The following is a 22,095-nucleotide window of genomic DNA, read 5'->3' on the forward strand; positions in this document are numbered from 1 at the left end:
CATTGTTGTCCTGTTCTTCCACCATCACCTCATGTTGTAGATGATAATGCGCGGCCCCATGGTGCAAGGATCTGTGCACAATTCCTGTAAGGTGAAAACATCCCAGTTTTTGCATGACGGCATACTCTTCGGACAGGTCACCCATTGAGCATGGTTGGGGCTCTTGATCGGCATATATGGAAGCAAGGACAAATTCCTGCCAATATCCAACTTTGCTGCCATTGAAGAGGAGAGGACCAACAATCCACAGCCACAATCACCAACCTGATCAACTCTATGCAGAGATGTGTTGCACTGCATGAGGCAAATGTTGGTCACTGACTGGTTTTCTGCCCCTGCTCCAAATCCCATTCAGTTACTGGCAAACTGCACATTTTACAGTGGCCTTTTATTGTGGCCAGCCTAAGGCACACAGATTTAGACAAATTTGTGAACAATAGTTGAGAGAAAAAGGCCTGTTGTACATAGAAAAAGTCTTAGATCTTAGAGCTCAGCTCATGAAAAATGGGAGAAAAAACAAAACTGTTGTGTTTTATATTTTTGTTCAGTGTCTATTTCATGCCGGCCTAATTAATTTGACATATAGTATTATTTATGTGTCATGATCACAGTGCTGCTTATTAATGATAATATTATCACTCCTCATTATATAAGGGATAATATAATCTCAATATTAGACTGGGAATTAACATTGAGGACTGGGCATGTCCTCTACTATCCCACACACTGGGCTTTCTTGGTCAAGAATAGGGACATTTTAACAATATTTATATTTGCTTAATGGTGATAATAAAAGTTAAATATTAATATCCTATAGTCACATTCTTTATACCCGGTGGTGTACATTATATGTGGACATAAATACGGGAGGGTGGTAAAAGAGCTGAATATCTTCTTACCCTCTAAGACTATGCCAGGCTATGGGAATATTACACGTATACTGAATATGAAAAAATGATTGCACCACAGCAACTAATTTATTCCAAGTAGACAAAGATCTGGGAAATGTGGATTCTCAACCCTAATTATTCCAATTAAATTGCATATTATTCTCATTCTATATTTTGCAATAACCGCATTAACCCTTTCTTAAAACCCTTCCTGCCGCAACCCAGTTTTTTGTTTTTTTTTGTTTTCACCTCTTTCAGGCGCCATAACTCTTTCTATATTTTTGGTGACATTGCTATATATAGGCTTGTTTTTTGTGTTTTTGTGGGACAAGTTGTAGTTTTAAATGACACTTTACTATACGTTATACTGGATGGGGAGGTGGTGACCAAATCCTGCAGTTGTGTTTGTTTTTTTTCCAATTTAAATTTTTATTGGTTTCAAAAGAAAGGAATACAAACAGTATCACTGTCCATCATATTCAAGTACTGATATACAAGGAGCCTTTACGACGGATCAAAGCTTCAGGCTCAGCAACTTTATAACCGTAAATAAGAAATATTTGGACATCGAGTCTTACCAAGAGTAAGGGTACCGTCACACTTTAGCGACACTCCAGCGATCCCACCAGCGATATGACCTGGTCAGGATCGCTGGTGCGTCGCTACATGGTCGCTGGTGAGCTGTCAATCAGGCAGATGTCACCAGCCACCAGTGACCAGCCCCCTGCCAGCAGCGATGCGTGGAAGTTACGCTGCACTTGGTAACTAAGGTAAATATCGGGTAACCAAGAGCTTGGTTACCCGATATTTACCTTTGTTACCATCGCACCCCGCTTAGCGCTGGCTCCCTGCACTCCTAGCCAGAGTACATATCGAGTTAATAAGCAAACCGCTGTGCTTATTTACCCGATCTGTACTCCAGCTATGTGTGCAGGGAGCCGGTACTGGCAGCCTGAGAGCGGCGGACACTAGTGTCGCGGGCGGGGAGGACGCCGCCGCTGCGTGCTCGCTAACGCTCGGGTCCCACGCTGCTGCGGCTGCTGCTGCTGCTCGGTGGCTCGAGCGGTGGGCCGGATCGGAGATTCGAGCGGCGCTCCTCGCCCGTGAGTGAAAGGGGTAGTTGGTTTGGGGGATTTAGTCTGTGACGCCACCCACCGGTTGTGGTGAAGATGGGCACCACCGCTGCTGGTGACGCGGATCCCGGGAGCGATGGTAGGGAGCAGCTGGGATGTTGTTTCCCCCTCCGTGGGTAGGGTTCGGTGGTCCCGGGGCCCGGTGGTGTGACGGGGAGGCAGGGTTGGTGAGGTGCAGGGACAGCGCGGCGCGGTGCCGGATGGCACGGGTGTACTCACTCAGCAAAAGATGCACAAAGTCCTCGGTAAACCAAACGGCTGGATGGACGGGTCCCGCAGCCGGCTGCAGTGTCTCTCCCCGGACAGGTGATGGCGGCTGTCTTTCCCTGCACCTTTGTGTACTTGTTTGACTACGGTGGATCCCTAACGGTAGTCCGCTCCCCGGTGTATGGATGCCGGAGGAGCCCGTTTGCCCGCAGGCGCTGGCCCTTGGGTCTCTAGCCTTAGGCGGTAGCTGTATACCCTCACGGTGTGGGCAGTTGCCTTCTATCGGGTCTTTGGCTGTTAGGAAACCCCTGGGGTTCCGGTCACACTCGGATTTTACTATTGTCGGCGGCTCCAAGCCTGGTCGGGGTCCGATGGCCCTGCCTGTGTGTGCTGGCTTCACTTCGCTCCCCAGTCGGTACCGGCGGGCCAACGCCCGACCCCGGTCCTACGGTCCTGCGTCGATTCAGCACTCCTGCAGACGGCCACTACCGTCTGCCAACCTTGCTGTCAGTGCCTGGGCCACAACCCAGACACCCAAGTGTTTACTCCTTACACTTCAACCTCCTAAACTGTTCTGTCACTTTTCCCACCTCCAGGCCTGTGAACTCCTCGGTGGGTGGGGCCAACCGCTTGGCACCGCCCCACCTGGTGTGGACAGCAGACCCTGGAGGGAGGCAACAAGGGTTTTATGTTTGGCTAATGTTACTGTCTAGTGGGGGTGGGGGTGTTTGTATGTTACCTGTGACGACCTGGCTAGGCTAGGGCGCCACACTCCCCCTTGGTGAAACGCAGACCATCCGCGGGCTGCCCGTCCATCACTGGTTTTATTTTTTTTCAAAACTGTAAAAACATAAATAACATGTAAACATTTCAAACATAAGCAATTTTTGTTAGGTCACTTGAACGTTGCACATATAAACAAGAACACTTTTAATAATGACGGACGGACGGATGTCTTCCGCTCTCCCACCCAAGCAACCTAGCCCTGATGCTGCCCCTAAGAAGTGGGCATCACCCCTTGACCCCAGTCCAGGTTCAGGCTGCCCGAACGGGAACGGGTACGGTAACTCGCACCCGACTGTCACTTCAGGGGACCCCACGTCCAAGGGGGATCCCTGACCCCCGGAGGATGGCCACCGGTCCTGGTGGTGGCCGGGCCCCAGCCTCCTCTGCTGGGGGCCATTCCTCCAATCTGCCTCTCCGGAGGCGACAACTGTTTCCATCCCACAAAACTATTTACAAACCCACAAGTTCATGGGTGGCCTGCAAGTTCTAGGCCGTGTTCATGAGCAGTTCCTCATGTGGGCGGTGAAAACACACAGAGTCCCTCCGGGGACAACTTGCGGCAACGGCCGGAATAATCAGTGACAACAATCAGGTGAAACTCGGTTGATTTTTTTTTTTGTCATTCATTCACAATATTTACATACTTAACATATGACACCCCTAAATGGTAGTTTCCCTGTACCTAAGTGGGGGTTGACCTAGGTTGGGGTGTGGGGACCTTCTGGGCCCAATGCTATCAGTGGAGGGCAAGGGGACAGAGGAGACAATCAGTTCATCCTCCCGTCTATTGTGTGGGGCCGGCGGAGACTCAGAGGGACTGGGTACAGGTGCAGCCCTGGGCACTGGTTCACTGGCGGTTACTTCCGTCTCCTTTTCCTCCACAGGTTGTGGGAACATTATCACCGGAATAAGCACCGCGCAATTCTGTGTAGGCCAGTCCGCTGGGAAATCACCCATTACTGTATGGATCACCTCGTTTTCTTTCTCCCCGGTTGGTCTGGGGGCCGGAACTTCAGCTGCCACCTTCAATGGAGAAAGGCACCTCTTCAGGGGCGCCCTGGAAACTATGGCCGAAGTCTTCCCCTGGTCACGACTGATCTGGTAGGCCTTCTCATTCTCCCACTCAGTGGGTTGTATAGCATACGGGGTCTTTTCCCACTGGTCGTCAAGCTTATGGGTTCTTCTTTTTCGTTTTAGCACTACATCCCCAGGTTTAAAGGGACCAGCTGGAGCCTGCTTGTTGAAGTACTGTTCTTGCTGTTCCCGGCTCCGACACAGGTTCTTTTCTACGTACTCCTGGACCTGTCAGTACTGCGCTCTTCGCCGAGTATCCCATCCAGCAGTCGAAGGGAGGGCCTCTGGAGCTTCCAAGCCCATCTCTAGGTCCACTGGCATCCGACCCGGCCGAGCTCTCATCAAATATGCTGGTGTACATTTGGTAGAGCTAGAGGGGATGTTATTGTACATATCGACCAGGTCAGGCAGCCTTTCTGGCCACAGGTTCCGCTCTTCTAACGGTAGCGTCTTAAGGAGACCCAGGACCAGATGGTTCATCTTCTCACACATGCCATTAGTCTGGGCATGGTAAGGCGTGGTCCGAATCTTCTTGCAGCCGTACAACTGGCGGAATTCTTGAAACACCTCCGCTTCAAAAGCCGGTCCCCGATCGGTAAGCACCCTCTCCGGGTATCCGTGCGGTCGGCAAAAGTAGGCCTGGAATGCTCTAGCAGCAGTACGATCGGTCAGGTCCTTGACTGGAACAACCACCATGAATCTCGAATAGTGGTCGACGATGGTCAGGGCGTAGGTATACCCACTTCGGCTAGGGGTGAGTTTGACGTGGTCCAGGGCGACCAACTCCAGCGGCTGATGGGTGATGATTGGGCGTAGAGGGGCCTTCTGGCTGGCCTCGTCCCTTCTTCTCAGTGCACAGGGACCACAGTCTCGGCACCAGGCCTCCACAGACTCCCGCATCCCACTCCAATAGAACCGCTCTCAACAGCATCTCCAGCTTCTTCCACCCAAAGTGCCCGGCACCGTCATGGTAAGCCCGTAGAACTGTGGGCACACTAGCCTGAGGAATCACCAGCTGATGAACTTTCTCATGGGTCTTCGGGTTGATCAGTTCCCGATACAGTTTCCCCTGGTCCAGATGCAGCCGGGCTCGTTCTTTCCACAGCCATTGGGCCTCGGAAGGAGCAGCAGGGTCCATTCTAGTGGAACCTTGTTCAATCATGGTCTTGACCACTTGGATGGCAGGCGCTTGGTCTTGGGCTTCTTGCCATCCCTGACTGGGTAGCGGGTCCAGGCTCGCCTGTTGCTGCTGGACCTGCAACTTCTCGACTGGGGGCCTGTGAAATGCGGGCAGCTCGATTTTCTTCGAGATCATCGCCTTCCGACCCCTCATCCGATAGGTGGGGCATTCGGGATAGCGCATCCGCGTTGAAGTTCTTGCGGCCGGCTCGGTATTTGATCGTGAAGTCATAATTAGACAGCCTGGCCACCCACCGCTGCTCCAATGCGCCCAGCTTGGCCGTGTCCAGGTGGGTTAACGGGTTATTGTCCATATAGGCGGTGAACTTAGCCGCTGCGAGGTAATGGCGGAACCGTTCGGTAATGGCCCACACCAGCGCTAGGAACTCAAGCTTGAAGGAGCTGTAATTCTCAGGGTTCCTTTCTGTGGGCTGGAGTTTTCTGCTGGCATAGGCGATCACTTTTTCCCTTCCATTCTGGACCTGGGACAGGACGGCTCCCAAGCCTACATTTCTGGCATCGGTGTAGAGGATGAATGGGAGACTGTAGTTGGGGTACGCCAGGATTTCTTCCCCGGTCAAGGCCGTCTTCAGCTGGCGGAAGGATTCTTCGTGCTTCCCTTCCCACGCCAACGGGGTTCCAGAGGGCCTGCCACCCTTGGTCTGTCCCACGAGGAGGTCTTGCATGGGGGCTGCCATCTTCATGTATCCCTTAATGAAGCGGCGATAGTAGCCCACCAGGCCCAGGAACTGTCTCACCTCTCTCACCGTGGTCGGCCTCGGCCAGTCCTGAATGGCAGTGATCTTCTCGGGATCTGGGGCGACGCCTTCCGTGCCCACCACGTGTCCGAGGTACTGCACCCTGGGTTTCAGTAGGTGGCACTTAGAGGGCTTCAATTTCATCCCATATTTGGCTAGGGACGCGAACAGTTCAGCCAGATGTTCCAGATGGGACTCGTGCGTCTGGGAATACACGATCACATCGTCCAGGTACAGTAGGACCGTTTCGAAGTTGAGATGTCCCATGCAGCACTCCATGAGCCGTTGGAAGGTTCCAGGGGCATTGCACAGCCCGAACAGCATGCTGTTAAACTCGCAGAGTCCCATGGGAGTGGCGAATGCCATCTTCTCACGGTCCTCTGGCGCAACCGCTACCTGCCAGTACCCGCTAGTAAGGTCAAGGGTAGAGAAGAAGTTAGCAGTTCTCAGTGCAGCTAGCGACTCTTCGATACGGGGGAGAGGGTAGGCATCTTTATGCGTGATTTGGTTGATCTTCCGGTAATCCACACACATTCTCATGGTGCCGTCCTTCTTCTTTACCAGCACCAGTGGGGCTGCCCAGGGACTAGAACTATCCCGAATGACCCCTGCCTCCTTCATGTTCCTAAACATGTCTTTAGCGCATTGATAGTGTGCTGGCGGAATGGGCCTATACCTCTCTTTGATGGGTGGGTGTAGGCCTGTAGGGATATGGTGTTGAATCCCCTTAATCCTCCCGAAATCTAATGGGTGCTTGCTGAAAACCTGTTCATACTCTTGTACTACCCTGTATACCCCCTCTTTGTGATGCGTGGGTGTGGTTTCAGTACCTACGTGTAGTTCCTGGCACCACTCCCCTAAATGTTCAGGGGGTTTATGGTTACTGGCAGGGGATGCGGAGGTAGGAGGGACGGCTTCGTGAATGGTGTGAGGGTCTAGGGTGAGCAACTTGGCGAGGGTAGCGTAACGGGGGAGCCTGACTTCCTCCTCTCCACAATTCAGCACTCGTACAGGCACTCTCCCCTTTTTAACGTCAACCACCCCTCTGGCCGCCATCACCGTGGCCCAGTGTTCAGAAGGCGTGGGTTCCACCATCGCCGGGTAGTCGCGCCCCTGGGGGCCTACTGCTGCCCTGCACCAGATCATTTCGCTTCGGGGTGGCACTACTAAGGGGGCCACATCCATCACCCTCACGCCACCAATCTCTCCGCCAGTCGAGGTCACTTGCTGCCGATACAGAAGGGCCCGGATCTCACGCTGCACAGCCCTCTGTCGGCCTCCTCCTGCTGTGGCGGCCAACTGCTGCAACAGATTCAGCACCTCACTCATACAATGCTCCATCATATTGGTCCCTAAGATTACCTTCGGGGTATGGTCAGTGGGTTCATTCATTACCACAATCATCCCTTGATTCTTTAGCTCTGCACATCCCACCGTCAGGGTTACTTGCTTGTACCCCACCTGGGTTAGTGGGAGTCCATTGGCTGTGACAAGGGTCAGGCTATCATCAGAGGGGGCAAGTTTGTCAGTGCCCCAATACTGCTGGTACAGTGTATATGGTATAGTGGTTACCTGTGATCCTGTGTCCAAGAGGGCCATGAGCGGGACGCCATCCACTGCCAGGGGGATGATGGGGCGAGCTCCGACGTACCGGTCTCGCCAATCGGGGGGGCCGTTGGTATCTACACCTGAGGATTAGCTCTTGGCCCCAGGGGTTGCTCATTTAACGGGCACCGCCTGGAGTAGTGGCCAGGCTTGCTGCATCTGTAACAAATAGGAGGCCCATACCGTGAGTCATTGGTCCTTCTCCGCTGCATCCAGGGGACGTCCTCCGGGCTGTCGGCGACCTGGATCCCTCCTGGGGGCTTGACTCTCGTCGGAAGCTGGAGTGCGGCGAGGATCTTGGCTAGGTCCCCATCCATGCGGCGGACCTGGGCCGCTAGTTCCTCCATCATCCCGATGGGCGCTGCAGGGGCCGGTAGAGCCGGGGCTGGAGGTGCCACTGTGATAGGAGCGGCCTCAGCCGGCCATGAAGCCGCATCAGGAGCGTCTGGCGTTGGGGCCTGCTGGGCCTTGATGGCCCGCTCTTTCAGCACTGCAAAGTCCAGATTGGGGTGTTCTAGGGCCCACAGCCGCAACTGCTTGCGGTCTTCCACGGACCCCAGCCCTTACAGGAATTGTTCTACTAGCATCTTATTACTGTCCACATCATTAATAGTGTCCACCCGCTTCAGTGTACGGAGGGCTGTTTGCAGGCGCAGGGCGTAGTCTCTTACATTGTCCGCAGGCCGTTGTCGGCACTGATAAAACTGCATCCGCAGCTCCGCTTCTGTGCGGGTCTCAAAAGCGATTTGTAGTTTCTCGAAAATGGTAGTCACCGAGGCTCGGTCCGCGTCGGTCCAGGTCTCCGCCTCCTGCTCAGCCGCGCCGGTTAGCTGCCCTAACACTACCGCTGCCCGTTGCCTATCAGCCAAGGTATATAAATCAAGGACCGGGCTAATCTTTTTCCTGAACACCTGCAAAGCATCAGGCTTCTCATCGTACTGCGGTAGCCAGGTACCACCGGGCACATAGGGCAGGGAGAACGGCATCACCTGGGCGACCGCTGGGCCCGCGGCCTCCCCCGCTCCTGCGGCTGGAGCCTGGGCTACCCCGCTTCCAACTACGGGTGCGGCGGCAGCTGCAACCGCCACTCCTCCAACAGCTCTGTCGGGCGCAGACAACTTTTTCCCGTCCCCCCTTGGTTCTCTTCAGCACTTCCGCTTGTTGGGGGCAGGGCTTCGCTTTCGCGCCTTCCCTGCTCGGAGAAGACGCTCGAGCGGGAGATTTTCGCGCCAAGATGGCGGCGCTTCAAAATTTTCGGCCGGACACTGCCGGAGGAGATCACAAGGCGCACTTCTACTGGTAAGTAGATGGGTTCAATCCTGTTCGTGACGCCAAGTTGTCGCGGGCGGGGAGGAAACCGCCGCTGCGCAGTCGCTAACGCTCGGGTCCGGCGCTGCTGCTGCTGCTCGGTGGTTCGAGAGGTGGGCCGGATCCGGAGACTCGAGCGGCGCTCCTCGCCCGTGAGTGAAAGGGGTAGTTGGTTTGGGGGATTTAGTCCGTGACGCCACCCACGGGTTGTGGTGAAGATAGGCACCACCGCTGCTGGTGACGTGGATCCCGGGAGCGATGGTAGGGAGCAGCTGGGATGTTGTTTCCCCCTCCGTGGGTAGGGGTCGGTGGTCCCGGGGCCCGGTGGTGTGACGGGGAGACAGGGTTGGTGAGGTGCAGTGTTGCAGGGACAGCGCGGCGCGGTGCCAGATGGCACGGGTGTACTCACTCAGCAAGAGATGCACAAAGTCCTCGGTAAACCAAACGGCTGGATGGACGGGTCCCGCAGCCGGCTGCAGTGTCTCTCCCCGGACAGGTGATGGCGGCTGTCTTTCCCTGCACCTTTGTGTACTTGTTTGACTACGGTGGATCCCCAACGGTAGTCCGCTCCCTGGTGTATGGATGCCGGAGGAGCCCGTTTGCCCGCAGGCGCTGGCCCTTGGGTCTCTAGCCTTAGGCGGTAGCTGTATACGCTCACGGTGTGGGCGGTTGCCTTCTATCGGGTCTTTGGCTGTTAGGAAACCCCTGGGGTTCCGGTCACACTCGGATTTGACTATTGTCGGCGGCTCCAAGCCTGGTCGGGGTCCGATGGCCCTGCCTGTGTGTGCTGGCTTCACTTCGCTCCCCGGTCGGTACCGGCGGGCCAACGCCCGACCCCGGTCCTACAGTTCTGCGTCGATTCACCACTCCTGCAGACTGCCACCACAGTCTGCCAACCTTGCTGTCAGTGCCTGGGCCACAACCCAGACACCCAAGTGTTTACTCCTCACACTTCAACCTCCTAAACTGTTCTGTCACTTTTCCCGCCTCCGGGCCTGTGAACTCCTCAGTGGGTGGGGCCAACCACTTGGCTCCGCCCCACCTGGTGTGGACATCAGACCCTGGAGGGAGGCAACAAGGGTTTTGTGTTTGGCTAATGTTACTGTCTAGTGGGGGGTGGGGGTGTTTGTATGTTACATGTGACGACCTGGCTAGGCCAGGGCGCCACACTAGTAACCAAGGTAAATATCGGGTAACCAAGAAAGGGCTTCCCTTGGTTACCCGATGTTTACCTTAGTTACAGCTTACCGCAGGCTGCCAGACGCCGGCTCCCTGCACATTCAGATCGTTGCTCTCTCGCTGTCACACACAGCGATGTTTGCTTCACAGCGGGAGAGCAACGTCAAAAAAATAAACCAGCACTGTGTGTAACGAGCAGCGATCTCACAGCAGGGTTGAGATCGCTGCTCAGTGTCACACAGAGCGAGATCGCTAATGAGGTCACTGCTGCGTCACAAAAACCGTGACTCAGCAGCGATTTCGCTAGTGATCTCGCTATGTGAGAAGTACCCCCAAGAACATGACAAAAGAAAAGTAAACAGGGAGGGGGGTAGATCATGGAAGAGGGGAGGGACGGGATGGGGGGGGGGATCAGTAGGGAGAAAGACGCGGGGGGGGGGGAGTGTGATGGCCGGGACTGATGCCTCGTCTGTTGAGCTTGAACCTGAAAGGGGAAAGTAGATGGTTTCTGAGGGTGATGCATGCCAAGGAGCCTGTTTACTGGGAGTTAACGAGGGCTAGAAACTTTGGGCCAGAGAGGAAGACTTCCCACTGGAACCATTTAGAGGAAGTTTCCACTATCTGACCTTGCGACTGGGCCATTACCATCTCCATACGGTGTACTACATTCACTTCTGTCGCCCACTCCTCTATGGTCGGTGGGGTAGAATCTTGCCAGCGTCATGGGATCACTGTCTTGGTGGCCTGGAGGAGATGTCCTGTGAGGGATTTTTATACGTCTTTTCTGATGTTTTAAACATAAACAGTAAGGCTGCCTCGGGGCGACCAGGGACTATGATCCCTGTAACCTCTTGGATAGCCACTAGTACCTTGCTCCAAAAGTCCGTCAAGCTCGGGCAAAACCACCAGATATGGGCCATGGTACCGCCCTGAGCTCCACAGCGCCAACATGTGTCAGGAACTTTGGTACACCACACATGAAGGGATGACGGAACCCTGTACCACCTGGAAAGAATTTTTTAGCAGGTCTCCTGCATTCTCGTGACAACCACGGACCTATGGGTCAGGCGGAAACACCGTTCCCATTGATCCCTGGGGAACGTCTGGCTTAGCTCTGCTTCCCACGCGGTACAGAAACGGGAAAGTGGTACTGCTGCTTCTGTCATAATCCTATAAATCCTTGATATTGCATGTCGAGAATCAGGCGCCCCGGTACAGATAAGTTCAAAAGGGGTTAGAGGTGGGGGACGAACCAGAGCCTACCCCTGCGAGGTTATGAAGTGTTTAAATTGGGCATATTCAAAATAAAACCGCATCCTAAAGTCTCCATTTCCGACAATTTCTGAAAATGGGAGAAGAACCCCATCTGGAGCCATCTACCCCAGTGTTGGGCGCTCTGTTTTGAGCTTCCAAGAAAATATTTGGACGACGCCTCTGGCAAAAAGTCAGGGTTATCCGTCAGTGGCATAAGAGGTCCCCGGGGCTGAAGCAGGCGTTTGCTCAATGGTAGTGAGTGTACTGATTTCAGTGTTTCTTTGGTACTGTGGGACATTACTACAGTCAGGGCCAGAAATATTTGGACAGTGACACAAGTTTTGTTATTTTAGCTGTTTACAAAAACATGTTCAGAAATACAATTATATATATAATATGGGCTGAAAGTGCACACTCCCAGCTGCAATATGAGAGTTTTCACATCCAAATCGGAGAAAGGGTTTAGGAATCATAGCTCTGTAATGCATAGCCTCCTCTTTTTCAAGGGACCAAAAGTAATTGGACAAGGGACTCTAAGGGCTGCAATTAACTCTGAAGGCGTCTCCCTCGTTAACCTGTAATCAATGAAGTAGTTAAAAGGTCTGGGGTTGATTACAGGTGTGTGGTTTTGCATTTGGAAGCTGTTGCTGTGACCAGACAACATGCGGTCTAAGGGACTCTCAATTGAGGTGAAGCAGAACATCCTGAGGCTGAAAAAAAAGAAAAAATCCATCAGAGAGATAGCAGACATGCTTGGAGTAGCAAAATCAACAGTCGGGTACATTCTGAGAAAAAAGGAATTGACTGGTGAGCTTGGGAACTCAAAAAGGCCTGGGCGTCCACTGATGACAACAGTGGTGGATGATCGCCGCATACTTTCTTTGGTGAAGAAGAACCCGTTCACAACATCAACTGAAGTCCAGAACACTCTCAGTGAAGTAGGTGTATCTGTCTCTAAGTCAACAGTAAAGAGAAGACTCCATGAAAGTAAGTACAAAGGGTTCACATCTAGATGCAAACCATTCATCAATTCCAAAAATAGACAGGCCAGAGTTAAATTTGCTGAAAAACACCTCATGAAGCCAAGCTCAGTTCTGGAAAAGTATTCTATGGACAGATGAGACAAAGATCAACCTGTACCAGAATGATGGGAAGAAAAAAGTTTGGAGAAGAAAGGGAACGGCACATGATCCAAGGCACACCACATCCTCTGTAAAACATGGTGTAGGCAACGTGATGGCATGGGCATGCATGGCTTTCAATGGCACTGGGTCACTTGTGTTTATTGATGACATAACAGCAGACAAGAGTAGCCGGATGAATTCTAAAGTGTACCGGGATATACTTTCAGCCCAGATTCAGCCAAATGCTGCAAAGTTGATCGGACGGAGCTTCATAGTACAGATGGACAATGACCCCAAGCATACAGCCAAAGCTACCCAGGAGTTCATGAGTGCAAAAAAGTGGAACATTCTGCAATGGCCAAGTCAATCACCAGATCTTAACCCAATTGAGCATGCATTTCACTTGCTCAAATCCAGACTTAAGACGGAAAGACCCACAAACAAGCAAGACCTGAAGGCTGCGGCTGTAAAGGCCTGGCAAAGCATTAAGAAGGAGGAAACCCAGCGTTTGGTGATGTCCATGGGTTCCAGACTTAAGGCAGTGATTGCCTCCAAAGGATTCGCAACAAAATATTGAAAATAAAAATATTTTGCTTGGGTTTGGTTTATTTGTCCAATTACTTTTGACCTCCTAAAATGTGGAGTGTTTGTAAAGAAATGTGTACAATTCCTACAATTTCTATCAGATATTTTTGTTCAAACCTTCAAATTAAACGTTACAATCTGCACTTGAATTCTGTTGTAGAGATTTCATTTCAAATCCAATGTGGTGGCATGCAGAGCCCAACTCGCGAAAATTGTGTCACTGTCCAAATATTTCTGGACCTAACTGTATATTATGTTTAGTGAGGAGTGGCCAATTCCGTGGCAGGGTTGGGACTAATAAGGGGCACAAGTCATGTGCCAGACTCACCCAGAGCTTCGATCCAGAATTATGCAAGAGATCTAGGACCCTGGCGTGGGCAGCCACCAGGTAGTATCGCCAACTGTCAGGCAGCCCCACTCCTCCCGCCCCCTTGGTCCTAGTCAGAACATTACTCCCGAGTCGGGATCGTCCCTTGGACTACACAAATTGATTGAATAGACGCTGCAACTTTACCCAATAAGACGCCGGGACATATACCGGAACCGTCTGGAGTAAGTAGAGCAGTCTGGGTAGGGCTGTCATCCTGAGGGCATTAATCCTGCCAAACCACGAGAGGGTACCTCGATGCCAGGAAGCCAAGTCCCTCTCAAGCCTAGACAGAAAACTTTGAAAGTTTAGCTGGAAAAGTCTGGTTACATTAGATGGGATAACAATCCCTAGGTATCCAATGCTACTGTGAGGGGGCCATTTAAAGGGAAAGTTTGCTTTTACAGCATTAACTATTGCTTGGGGAAGTGATATGTTCAGGGCTTCTGATTTATCAAAATTGATTTTAAAATTGGACCACTTGCTGAAACGGTTTAGTTCCTGCATTAAGGATGGAAGAGAGATGAGTGGGTTTTGCAAGTATATAAGAAGGTCATCTGCAAAGGCAGCGCATTTGTATTCTTGGTTGGCGATTATAATTCCCTGTATGTCGGGGTTGTCGGATGGCCGACAACAGATTCTCCATGACTAAAATGTAAAGCAATGGGGATAGGGGGCAACCCTGTTGAGTCCCGTTATGGATATTAAAGGGCCTCGACAAAGTACCATTAATTTTAAGATGTGCGGTCAGGGAGCGATATAAGGCCAGAATTTTGGATGAGAAGGGTGGGCCGAAACCAATGTTGGTCAAAGTCTGTGAAAGTGACTGCCAGGAAATTCTATCGAAAGCCTATTCAGCAGCTAATGATAACATCATCATGGGGATTTTTTGGGTGTGTGCGTGTTGGATCAAGTCTAGGGTTTTTAGGGTGTTATCCCTTGCTTCCCTACCAGGGACGAATCCAACTTGATCCAAGTGCACCAGGTCTGGCAAAAGGGGATTGAGTCAGTTTGCGAGAAGCTTAGCATATATCTTTAAATCCACGTTAAGCAGCAATATTGGTCTGAAGCTGCTACACGCGGTGGGATCTTTTCCGGGCTTTCGGAGTAAAGCCACATGGGCTGTCGTGGCGTGGGGGAGAATGGAGTCTCATCTGATATTGCGTTAAAAGAAAAGAGCATCAGGGGCGCTAACTGCTTTGCAAATGCCTTATAAAATTTGGCAGGGAATCCGTCTGGGCCAGGGCTATTGGTACGGGGTGTATCACGGATTACTGTCAAGATATCCTCCAGTAGGAATAGGCTCTCAAGGTCTACAATCTTAGTCCTATTGAGAGGTTTAAAGGGAGAGGGCATTGAAGGGGACTCGCAGTTTACCTCAAGAGGCCCAGGGGTCAGATTGTATAATTTGGAATAATAAGTGTGGAAGGCATTAGAAATATCAGGAGTAGCGTATAGCAGTTCATCTCTTGAGTTTTTTACGCAGGGAATTAGAGTGTGGGCTCTCCCTTCTTTTAGTGCCTTGGTTAATAGTCTGCCTGGCTTATCCCCAAACTCATAGAATTTTCACGTCCCCACCTGCAACAGGCGCTGATATGATGAATCTAACAGTTTCTTGACCTCCAGTCTGGCCTGCAAAAGGGCCTGTAAGGTGGCGGCTGATAAAGCTCGCTTGTGGGTGAGCTCCAGATCTGAGACCTTACGGAGGGCTTCTACTAAGTTCTGGGCCTTTTCTTTTTTAATGCGGGCCCCATGTTTAATGAAGATGCCCCTCAAGACGCACTTCCGTGCCTCCCATTTATGTGTGGGAGCTGTGTTGTCCGACGAATGGTCCTCCGAAAATTGAGTGATAGCGGTCTGCACATCAGAAATACAGAGCCCATCCAGAATCATGGATTCATTGAGCCGCCACAATCCTGTAGGGGCCGGGATGGAGGGGACCACGACCTCGCAGTATACTGGTGCGTGGTCTGACCACAGTATGCTACCCATTCCAGCATGTCGGACCCAAGGGAGGGCGTTATGCTGTATAAAGATATAATCTATACGACTGTATGAATCTTGTGAGTGAGAATAAAAGCTATAGTCTCTGTCGGACGGATGTGTTATTCTCCAAGTGTCAAACATCTGGATGCTCAACAGGTTTTTTTTTTAATACGTTTGATTGTGGAATATGAAATGCTGGATTTCCCCTTAGAGTTATCTAATGTGGTTTCAAGAGTAACATTAAGGTCACTACAGAGAATTGCTGTACCTCGGATTAGGGGAGTCGCAGTATCGACAAGGCTAGCAATGAAGTAATCTTGTTTCTGGTTTGGAGCGTATGTATTTATTATTGTGAAGGTTTGGTCCCCGGCTATCAGTGAAAGGATAATGTATCGTCCCATACTGTGCGATGTGCAGTTTACAATTTAATGGGGGAGAGATTTATGAATGGCAATCGCCACTCCTTTTGAACGGGACTCCAGGTTACCTGAGAATAACCAGGTCTGATAATATTTGTTCTTTAAGATCGGGGTGTGTCCCTCTTTGAAATGCATTTCTTGAAAACACACTATTTTCACCTTACGCTTGTGGAAATGGCAGAGAATCTGTGCTCTTTTCTCCGGCACATTAAGACCCTTGGCATTAAAGGAGGCAATTGTCAGGTTAGCCATCTGTAAGAAAATGAAGTGCTAGAGATACATGAAGTATAAGGACGTACTAGCCCGTCCCAGCCACCATCAGGGGGGAAGGAGGGATGTGTGATTTGTAGAGGGCAAGAAAAGAACAGAAAAGGAGGCAGAAAAAACAGCAGGGGTAGAGCCCCTGCACAAAGCACTAGTTGAGAACAAACGTTCCAGGGGAGCAACAGAAATGAGAGTAGAAAAACCAGCAGGGGTAAAGCCCCTACATAAAACACTAATTGAGAAAAAACGTTCTTGGGGAGCATGTCCACCCCACCCGGGCAAGACAGAGGATCCCAACCTACTAGGGGGAGAAGAAACTCAAACATAGTCGGTTATAGCTCCATAATAAACTGCAAACATTAGAAATAACCATAAACACTGGCACAAATAACAGGAAGATTTGAGCAATAAGGGCCTTGGGTAGCCATTAAGATAACACTTGAAAGTCTCTTGACTTAATTAACTAGATGTATAATGCACTGAATGGACCAATTTAACTTCTGCAACTGTTTGATTCAGTTAACGTGGTCATCCCGGTCTGCGATCACGCATCCCCTTCGGGTGCAAACCCCTTGCATGATCAGGAGAGGGAGATGCATGAGAAGGGGAAGGACGCCTCCTCAGAGCCCATAGTTGAAGTAAAGTGGTGGGTCATTGAGAGATGGTAATTGAGGGTAGACCCAGGTTTGAGGTAAAAGATGGGAGGTCGTCTGGAGACCTCATTACGCACCACCGCGAGTCTTTTTGTACTGACAAAGAAAAGGGGAAACCCCAGCGGAATGGGAGACCCCTCTCCTTAAGGACGTCCAACAAGGGTTTGAGAGTAGCCCGCTGGGCCAGGGTGTGCCTTGAGAGATCAGGCATGATGCAGATAGTAGATACGTTATATGTTAGGGTCTGCCTCTTCCGGGCTGCTTGAAGAATGGCTTCTTTTGCGGCAAAAAAGTGTACTCTACATACAATGTCTCTTGGGCGTGGATCCCCCGGGTCCAGGGGGCGTAGCGCCCTATGAGCTCTGTCAAGTTCCAGGGAGGCCCTAGCTAGGCGGCCTCTTCAACAGGTTATTGAAAATTGAGGTAAGGACTGAGGGTATATCAGGTGCGGCAATTGACTTAGGTAAGCCCCTAATACGTAGATTGTTCCTTCGGTTTCTATTCTCCATGTCGTCCACATGTTGTTGGAGGGCAAATAACTGCTTGGACTGATCTTGTATTGTGGCTTGGATAGATTGAATGATGACCTGAGATGTTGATTGCTGGTCGGCGAGGACATCCACCCTGTAGGTGAGTGAGGAGAGGTCCAACCGTAGCTGAGCAAATCCCTTCTTACATTCTGCCACCACCTGGTTGGCCAGGGATGCTATATCATTTTTGGTAGGAATTGATTGTAAAAGGGACCGCAGGTCTTCCAAGGATGCTGGGCGATCCTCATTTATCACATTAGCAGAAAAAGATGTTGTAGAGAGAACGTATAGACTCCTGTAAGGCTGGGTCGTATATCAATTTGTGGACCCCTAGGATTATTTGTACTTCTTCCAATATGTGTTACAGTGGTGATCCGTTGAGGGGGAGACCCCAGCACCCTGGGCCCCCCATTCCACTGTACTCGGGCAACTTCCACCAAACTCCCATCCGTCGGGCTATCCTCCCAGGAGGAGCCCGTGGACCACCTCGCCGAGGGAGTGGGGGAAGATGGCTCCTGGGGGTCCTCCCAGGTTAGACTATTGGATTCTGGAAGTCCACGGGACCCCCCCTCTCTCCACCGACTCCTGGGGATGGTGGTGTCGCAGGCGGTGAGACCTGGCACATATTAGTGACTTTTGCAGGTGCTGGGGGGTCGCTGCCTCTAATCAGAACAGGGCCCCCTGCCCTCCCTGACTTCCCCGCTGTCACCAGTGGGCCGGGGTAACCTGCACACTGCGCAGCGGGGGTGCCTGATTGTATCGTCTTACCCCCATCAGAAATGACAGAAGGGGAGTCCAGCGGTTACAGCGTCCCAGCTTTCTGGAGGCTCTGCAGCGGTGATTGTTTCTCAGATGCCGCTCCGGGGCCTGTCTGCACGTGTGTTGCAGGTTAAGGAGGCGGTGAGCCCAGGAAGGTAATTGCAGAAGGGACGGTCTGTTGCTGAGTCCAGGAGGTCTCCGCTTCCAGCTGGGCTGCAGCAGATGAAACCGTCGTCAGGGCTGCCACCGAGGGATCCGCTAGCTGCAGCTGCAAGGCCCGGTCCGGAGGTAAGTGGCCGCCATCTTGTAATGGCGTTTCTGGGCCGCATTTTCGGCCGGTCCTCGGTGCCTCCGCTGCCCGGGTCCATCGCCTCCACAGGCGGTCACCGCAACCACCCCAGACTCCCGCAACTCCACCGCTGTCCCCCGCAAATCCACCATAGGCCCGGTGCCATCCACGGAATCCACAGGCCGCAGCTCCAGCTCTGGATGAAGCAAGACGCCAGGGCCCTGGGAATGGGTGAGAAATGCCTTGATTTTACACTGAGATATGGGGGGCTTCTTTGGGGTAAGGGTAGAAGCCTTTTTTGCCTGTAGATTTGCCCATTTTTTTGTCTTGAGCCAGTGTTATGGGAGTTTATAGAGAGGAGCTCAGGGAAGCAGCGTCCTCACTCAGCCATGTCCAGCTCCGCCCCCCCAGTTTGTTTGTTTTTTTAATGGTAACTAAGAAGTTGAAATATGACTCTTCAGATCAGTACAATCACAGTGAAGTCAATCCTGTATAGTTTTGTATTTTATTTAGTGGTGAAAGAAAAATTCTGAAATTTGTAAAAGAAAAAGTATATTGTTGTTTTCTTTTTTTTTAATATTTTCTGTTGCTGGAGTTGTATGAGGGCTTATTTTTCATGTGACATACTGATGTTGGTAAAATTGCAGCACAGAGTTTTTTCTTATTCATAAATAATCAAATTAGATTCAATTTTTGGCAGATGACTATAATATGAGTGCAAAGGGACATCTGACGGCAGATTTAAAGGCAGAAAATCTTGATAACGCAACTGTCCCAGATCTACCCTCATCTTCTGATTCATCACAGACTGAAAAGCAAAGTAAAATTCCCAGAAGGTGTATGAAGTATCTAGCAACTCTAAAAGAAAATAAGCCATTTTCATGTTCAGACTGTAAGAAATGTTATAACAACCACGGAAATCTTGTTGTACATCAGAGAATACACACAAGGGAGAAGCTATATTCATGTTCCAAATGTGAAAAATGTTTTAGCAAAAAATCTGTTTTTGTAATGCATAAGAGAATTCACACAGGGAAGAAGCCGTATTCATGTTCAGAATGTGGAAAATGTTTTCTAACTAAATCACATCTTGTTAGACATCAGAGAATTCACACACTGGAGAAGCCGTATGCATGTTCAGAATGTGGTAAATGTTTTCCAACTAAATCAGATCTTGTTAGACATCAGAAAAGTCACACAAGTGAGAAACCATATTCATGTTCCGAATGTGAAAAATGTTTTAAAACAAGACTAGGTCTTGTTATTCATCTAAGAACCCACACAGAAGAGAAACCTTATTCATGTTTAGAATGTGGAAACTGTTTTAGCGATAGCTCTGGTTTTGTTAAACATAAGAGAATTCACACATTAGAGAAGCCGTATGCATGTTCAGAATGTGGAAAATGTTTTCCAACTAAATCAGATCTTGTTAGACATCAGAAAAGTCACACAAGTGAGAAACCATATTCATGTTCTGAATGTGAAAACTGTTTTAGAACAAGACTAGGTCTTGTTATTCATCTAAGAACCCACACAGAAGAGAAACCTTATACATGTTTAGAATGTGGAAACTGTTTTAGCAATAGGTCTGGTTTTGTTAGACATAAAAGAATTCACACAGGGGAGAAGCCGTATTCATGTTCAGAATGTGGAAAATATTTTAAAGAGAAATCAAATCTTGTTAGTCATCTGAGAATTCACATGGGAGAGAAACGGTATTCATGTTTAGAATGTGGGAAATGTTTCAATCGGAGGACAAATCTTGTTAATCATCAGAAAAATCACACTGGGGAAAAGCCGTATTCATGCTCAGAATGTGGGAAAGCTTTTACAAGTAAAGCAAATCTTATTAGACATCAGAAAAAACACACAGGTGAGAAGCCATATGCATGTTCAGAATGTGAGAAATATTTTCAAAAAAATCAAGATCTTGTTATACATCAAAGAAAACACACAGGTGAAAAGCCATATTCATGTTTAGAATGTGGAAAATGTTTTAGCAGTAAATCAGTTCTTCTCAGACATAAGAGAATTCACACAGGGGACAAGCCGTATTCCTGTTTGTTATGTGGAAAATGTTTTACAACTAAATCACATCTTGTTAGACATCAGAAAATTCACACAAGTTAGAAACCATATACAGGTGCATCTCAATAAATTAGAATATTATAAAACAAGTTAATTTATTTCAGTGATTCAATACAAAAAGTGAAACGCATATATTATATAGAGTCATTACTAACAGTGATCTATTTCAAGTGTTTATTTCTGTTAATGTTGATGATTATGGCTTACAGCCAATGAAAACCCAAAAGTCATTATCTCAGAAAATTAGATTATTGTGTAAGACCAACTGAAAAAATTATTTTAAACTCAGAAATGTTGGCCTACTGTAAAGTCTGTATAGTAAATGTACTCAATAGTTGGTCGGGGCTCCTTTTGCATCAATTACTGCATCAATGTGGCATAGCATGGAGGCAATCCGCCTGTGGCACTGCTGAGGTGTTATGGAAGCAAAGGTTGCTTTGATAGTAGCCTTCAGCATGTCTGTAGGGATGTGCGATCCTGAACTGTAAAGATCCATGCAGCTGATGGACCCCTGTCCTGAGAGCGCAGATGCGGGGTGATGCAATGCGACACGTAAGCGCAATCATCCCCTCTCTATCAGCCTGCTTCATCGCTCTGTACAAAGCGATGTAGCAGAGCTGACAATGCTCTCTGCTTCTCACTATGTATAGACTGTGTCTGCGCACAGTTATGAAGCAGAGTTGACAATGCTTTCCCTATGGATTACGTCGGACTAAAGATTGTTTTATATGAAAGATGGAGTCTCTAAATGTTTTTTTTTGTTTTTTATTTCTAATAAAAAAAAAAATCTCCTTGTGTTTTTCTTTTTACTGTTTCCTAGAAATTCATGGTGGCCATGTCTAATTTGGTGTGACACCATGAATTTCTGGCTTAGTACCATCTGTGAATACAAAGCTGGTATTAACCCCTTTTATTACCCAGCGTGCCAGTGCCACCAGGGCCTTAGAAGAGTCGGGTAAAGCGCCTGGAAATGGCGCTAAGAAACAATGTGCCATTTCCAGGGGCGACTGTGGGCTGCCGAGAATCACAGCGCCAGCTGCCTGGCTTTATCTGACTGGCAATAAAAATACCGCAGGAGCCCACATTTTTTTTTTATTTTTTTTTTTTTAAATAATTAAAAAAAATTAATGGGCTTCCCTGTATTTTGATTGCCAGCCAAGGTAAAGCCAGGCAGATGGGGGGTTGGCAGCCCGTAGCCGTCCGCTTAATCTGCGCTGAGAATCAAAAATACCGCGGAGCGCTACGTAATTTTTTTTTATTTATTTTTATACAACTATATATTGTGTGTGTATATGTATGTATGTATGTATGTATGTATGTACAGAATGTATTGCTTGGAAATTCAGAGACATGTTGCCAGTAGTTTATAGAATAAAAGAACAATCTACATTTTACTCAGAAATTTAAAGAGAAAAATCAGAAAAAAAGATTATATATATATATATATATATATATATATATATATATATATATATATATATATTTATATATATATATATATATATATTGCCCAAACTTTCTGCCCCCCCCTGCTGCGAATTACAGTCTGAAGCCACCCCAGAAAATGGCACCTTTATAAAAGCACTATCTTCTGGCGCTGTATTCAACTCCTCCAGCGGCCCTGGTGCCGGGTGGCACGCTGGGTAATAAGGGGTTAA

General features: G+C 49.4%; 1 protein-coding gene across 1 annotated transcript in view; it reads left to right on the forward strand.

The window, feature by feature from the left end:
- Positions 1 to 21,511, forward strand: part of LOC142312569 (uncharacterized) — a 108,900-nt gene extending 87,389 nt beyond the window's left edge. Inside the window, exon 14 of the mRNA XM_075351560.1 lies at positions 19,050 to 21,511. Coding sequence (XP_075207675.1) covers positions 19,050 to 20,479 — 1,430 coding nt within the window. The 3' untranslated portion in view covers positions 20,480 to 21,511. The remainder of the gene's footprint in view (positions 1 to 19,049) is intronic.
- The last annotated feature ends 584 nt before the right edge of the window (positions 21,512 to 22,095 follow it).

This window comes from Anomaloglossus baeobatrachus, chromosome 5 (genome assembly GCF_048569485.1).
Source record: "Anomaloglossus baeobatrachus isolate aAnoBae1 chromosome 5, aAnoBae1.hap1, whole genome shotgun sequence".
NCBI classification, from domain to species: Eukaryota; Metazoa; Chordata; class Amphibia; order Anura; family Aromobatidae; genus Anomaloglossus; species Anomaloglossus baeobatrachus.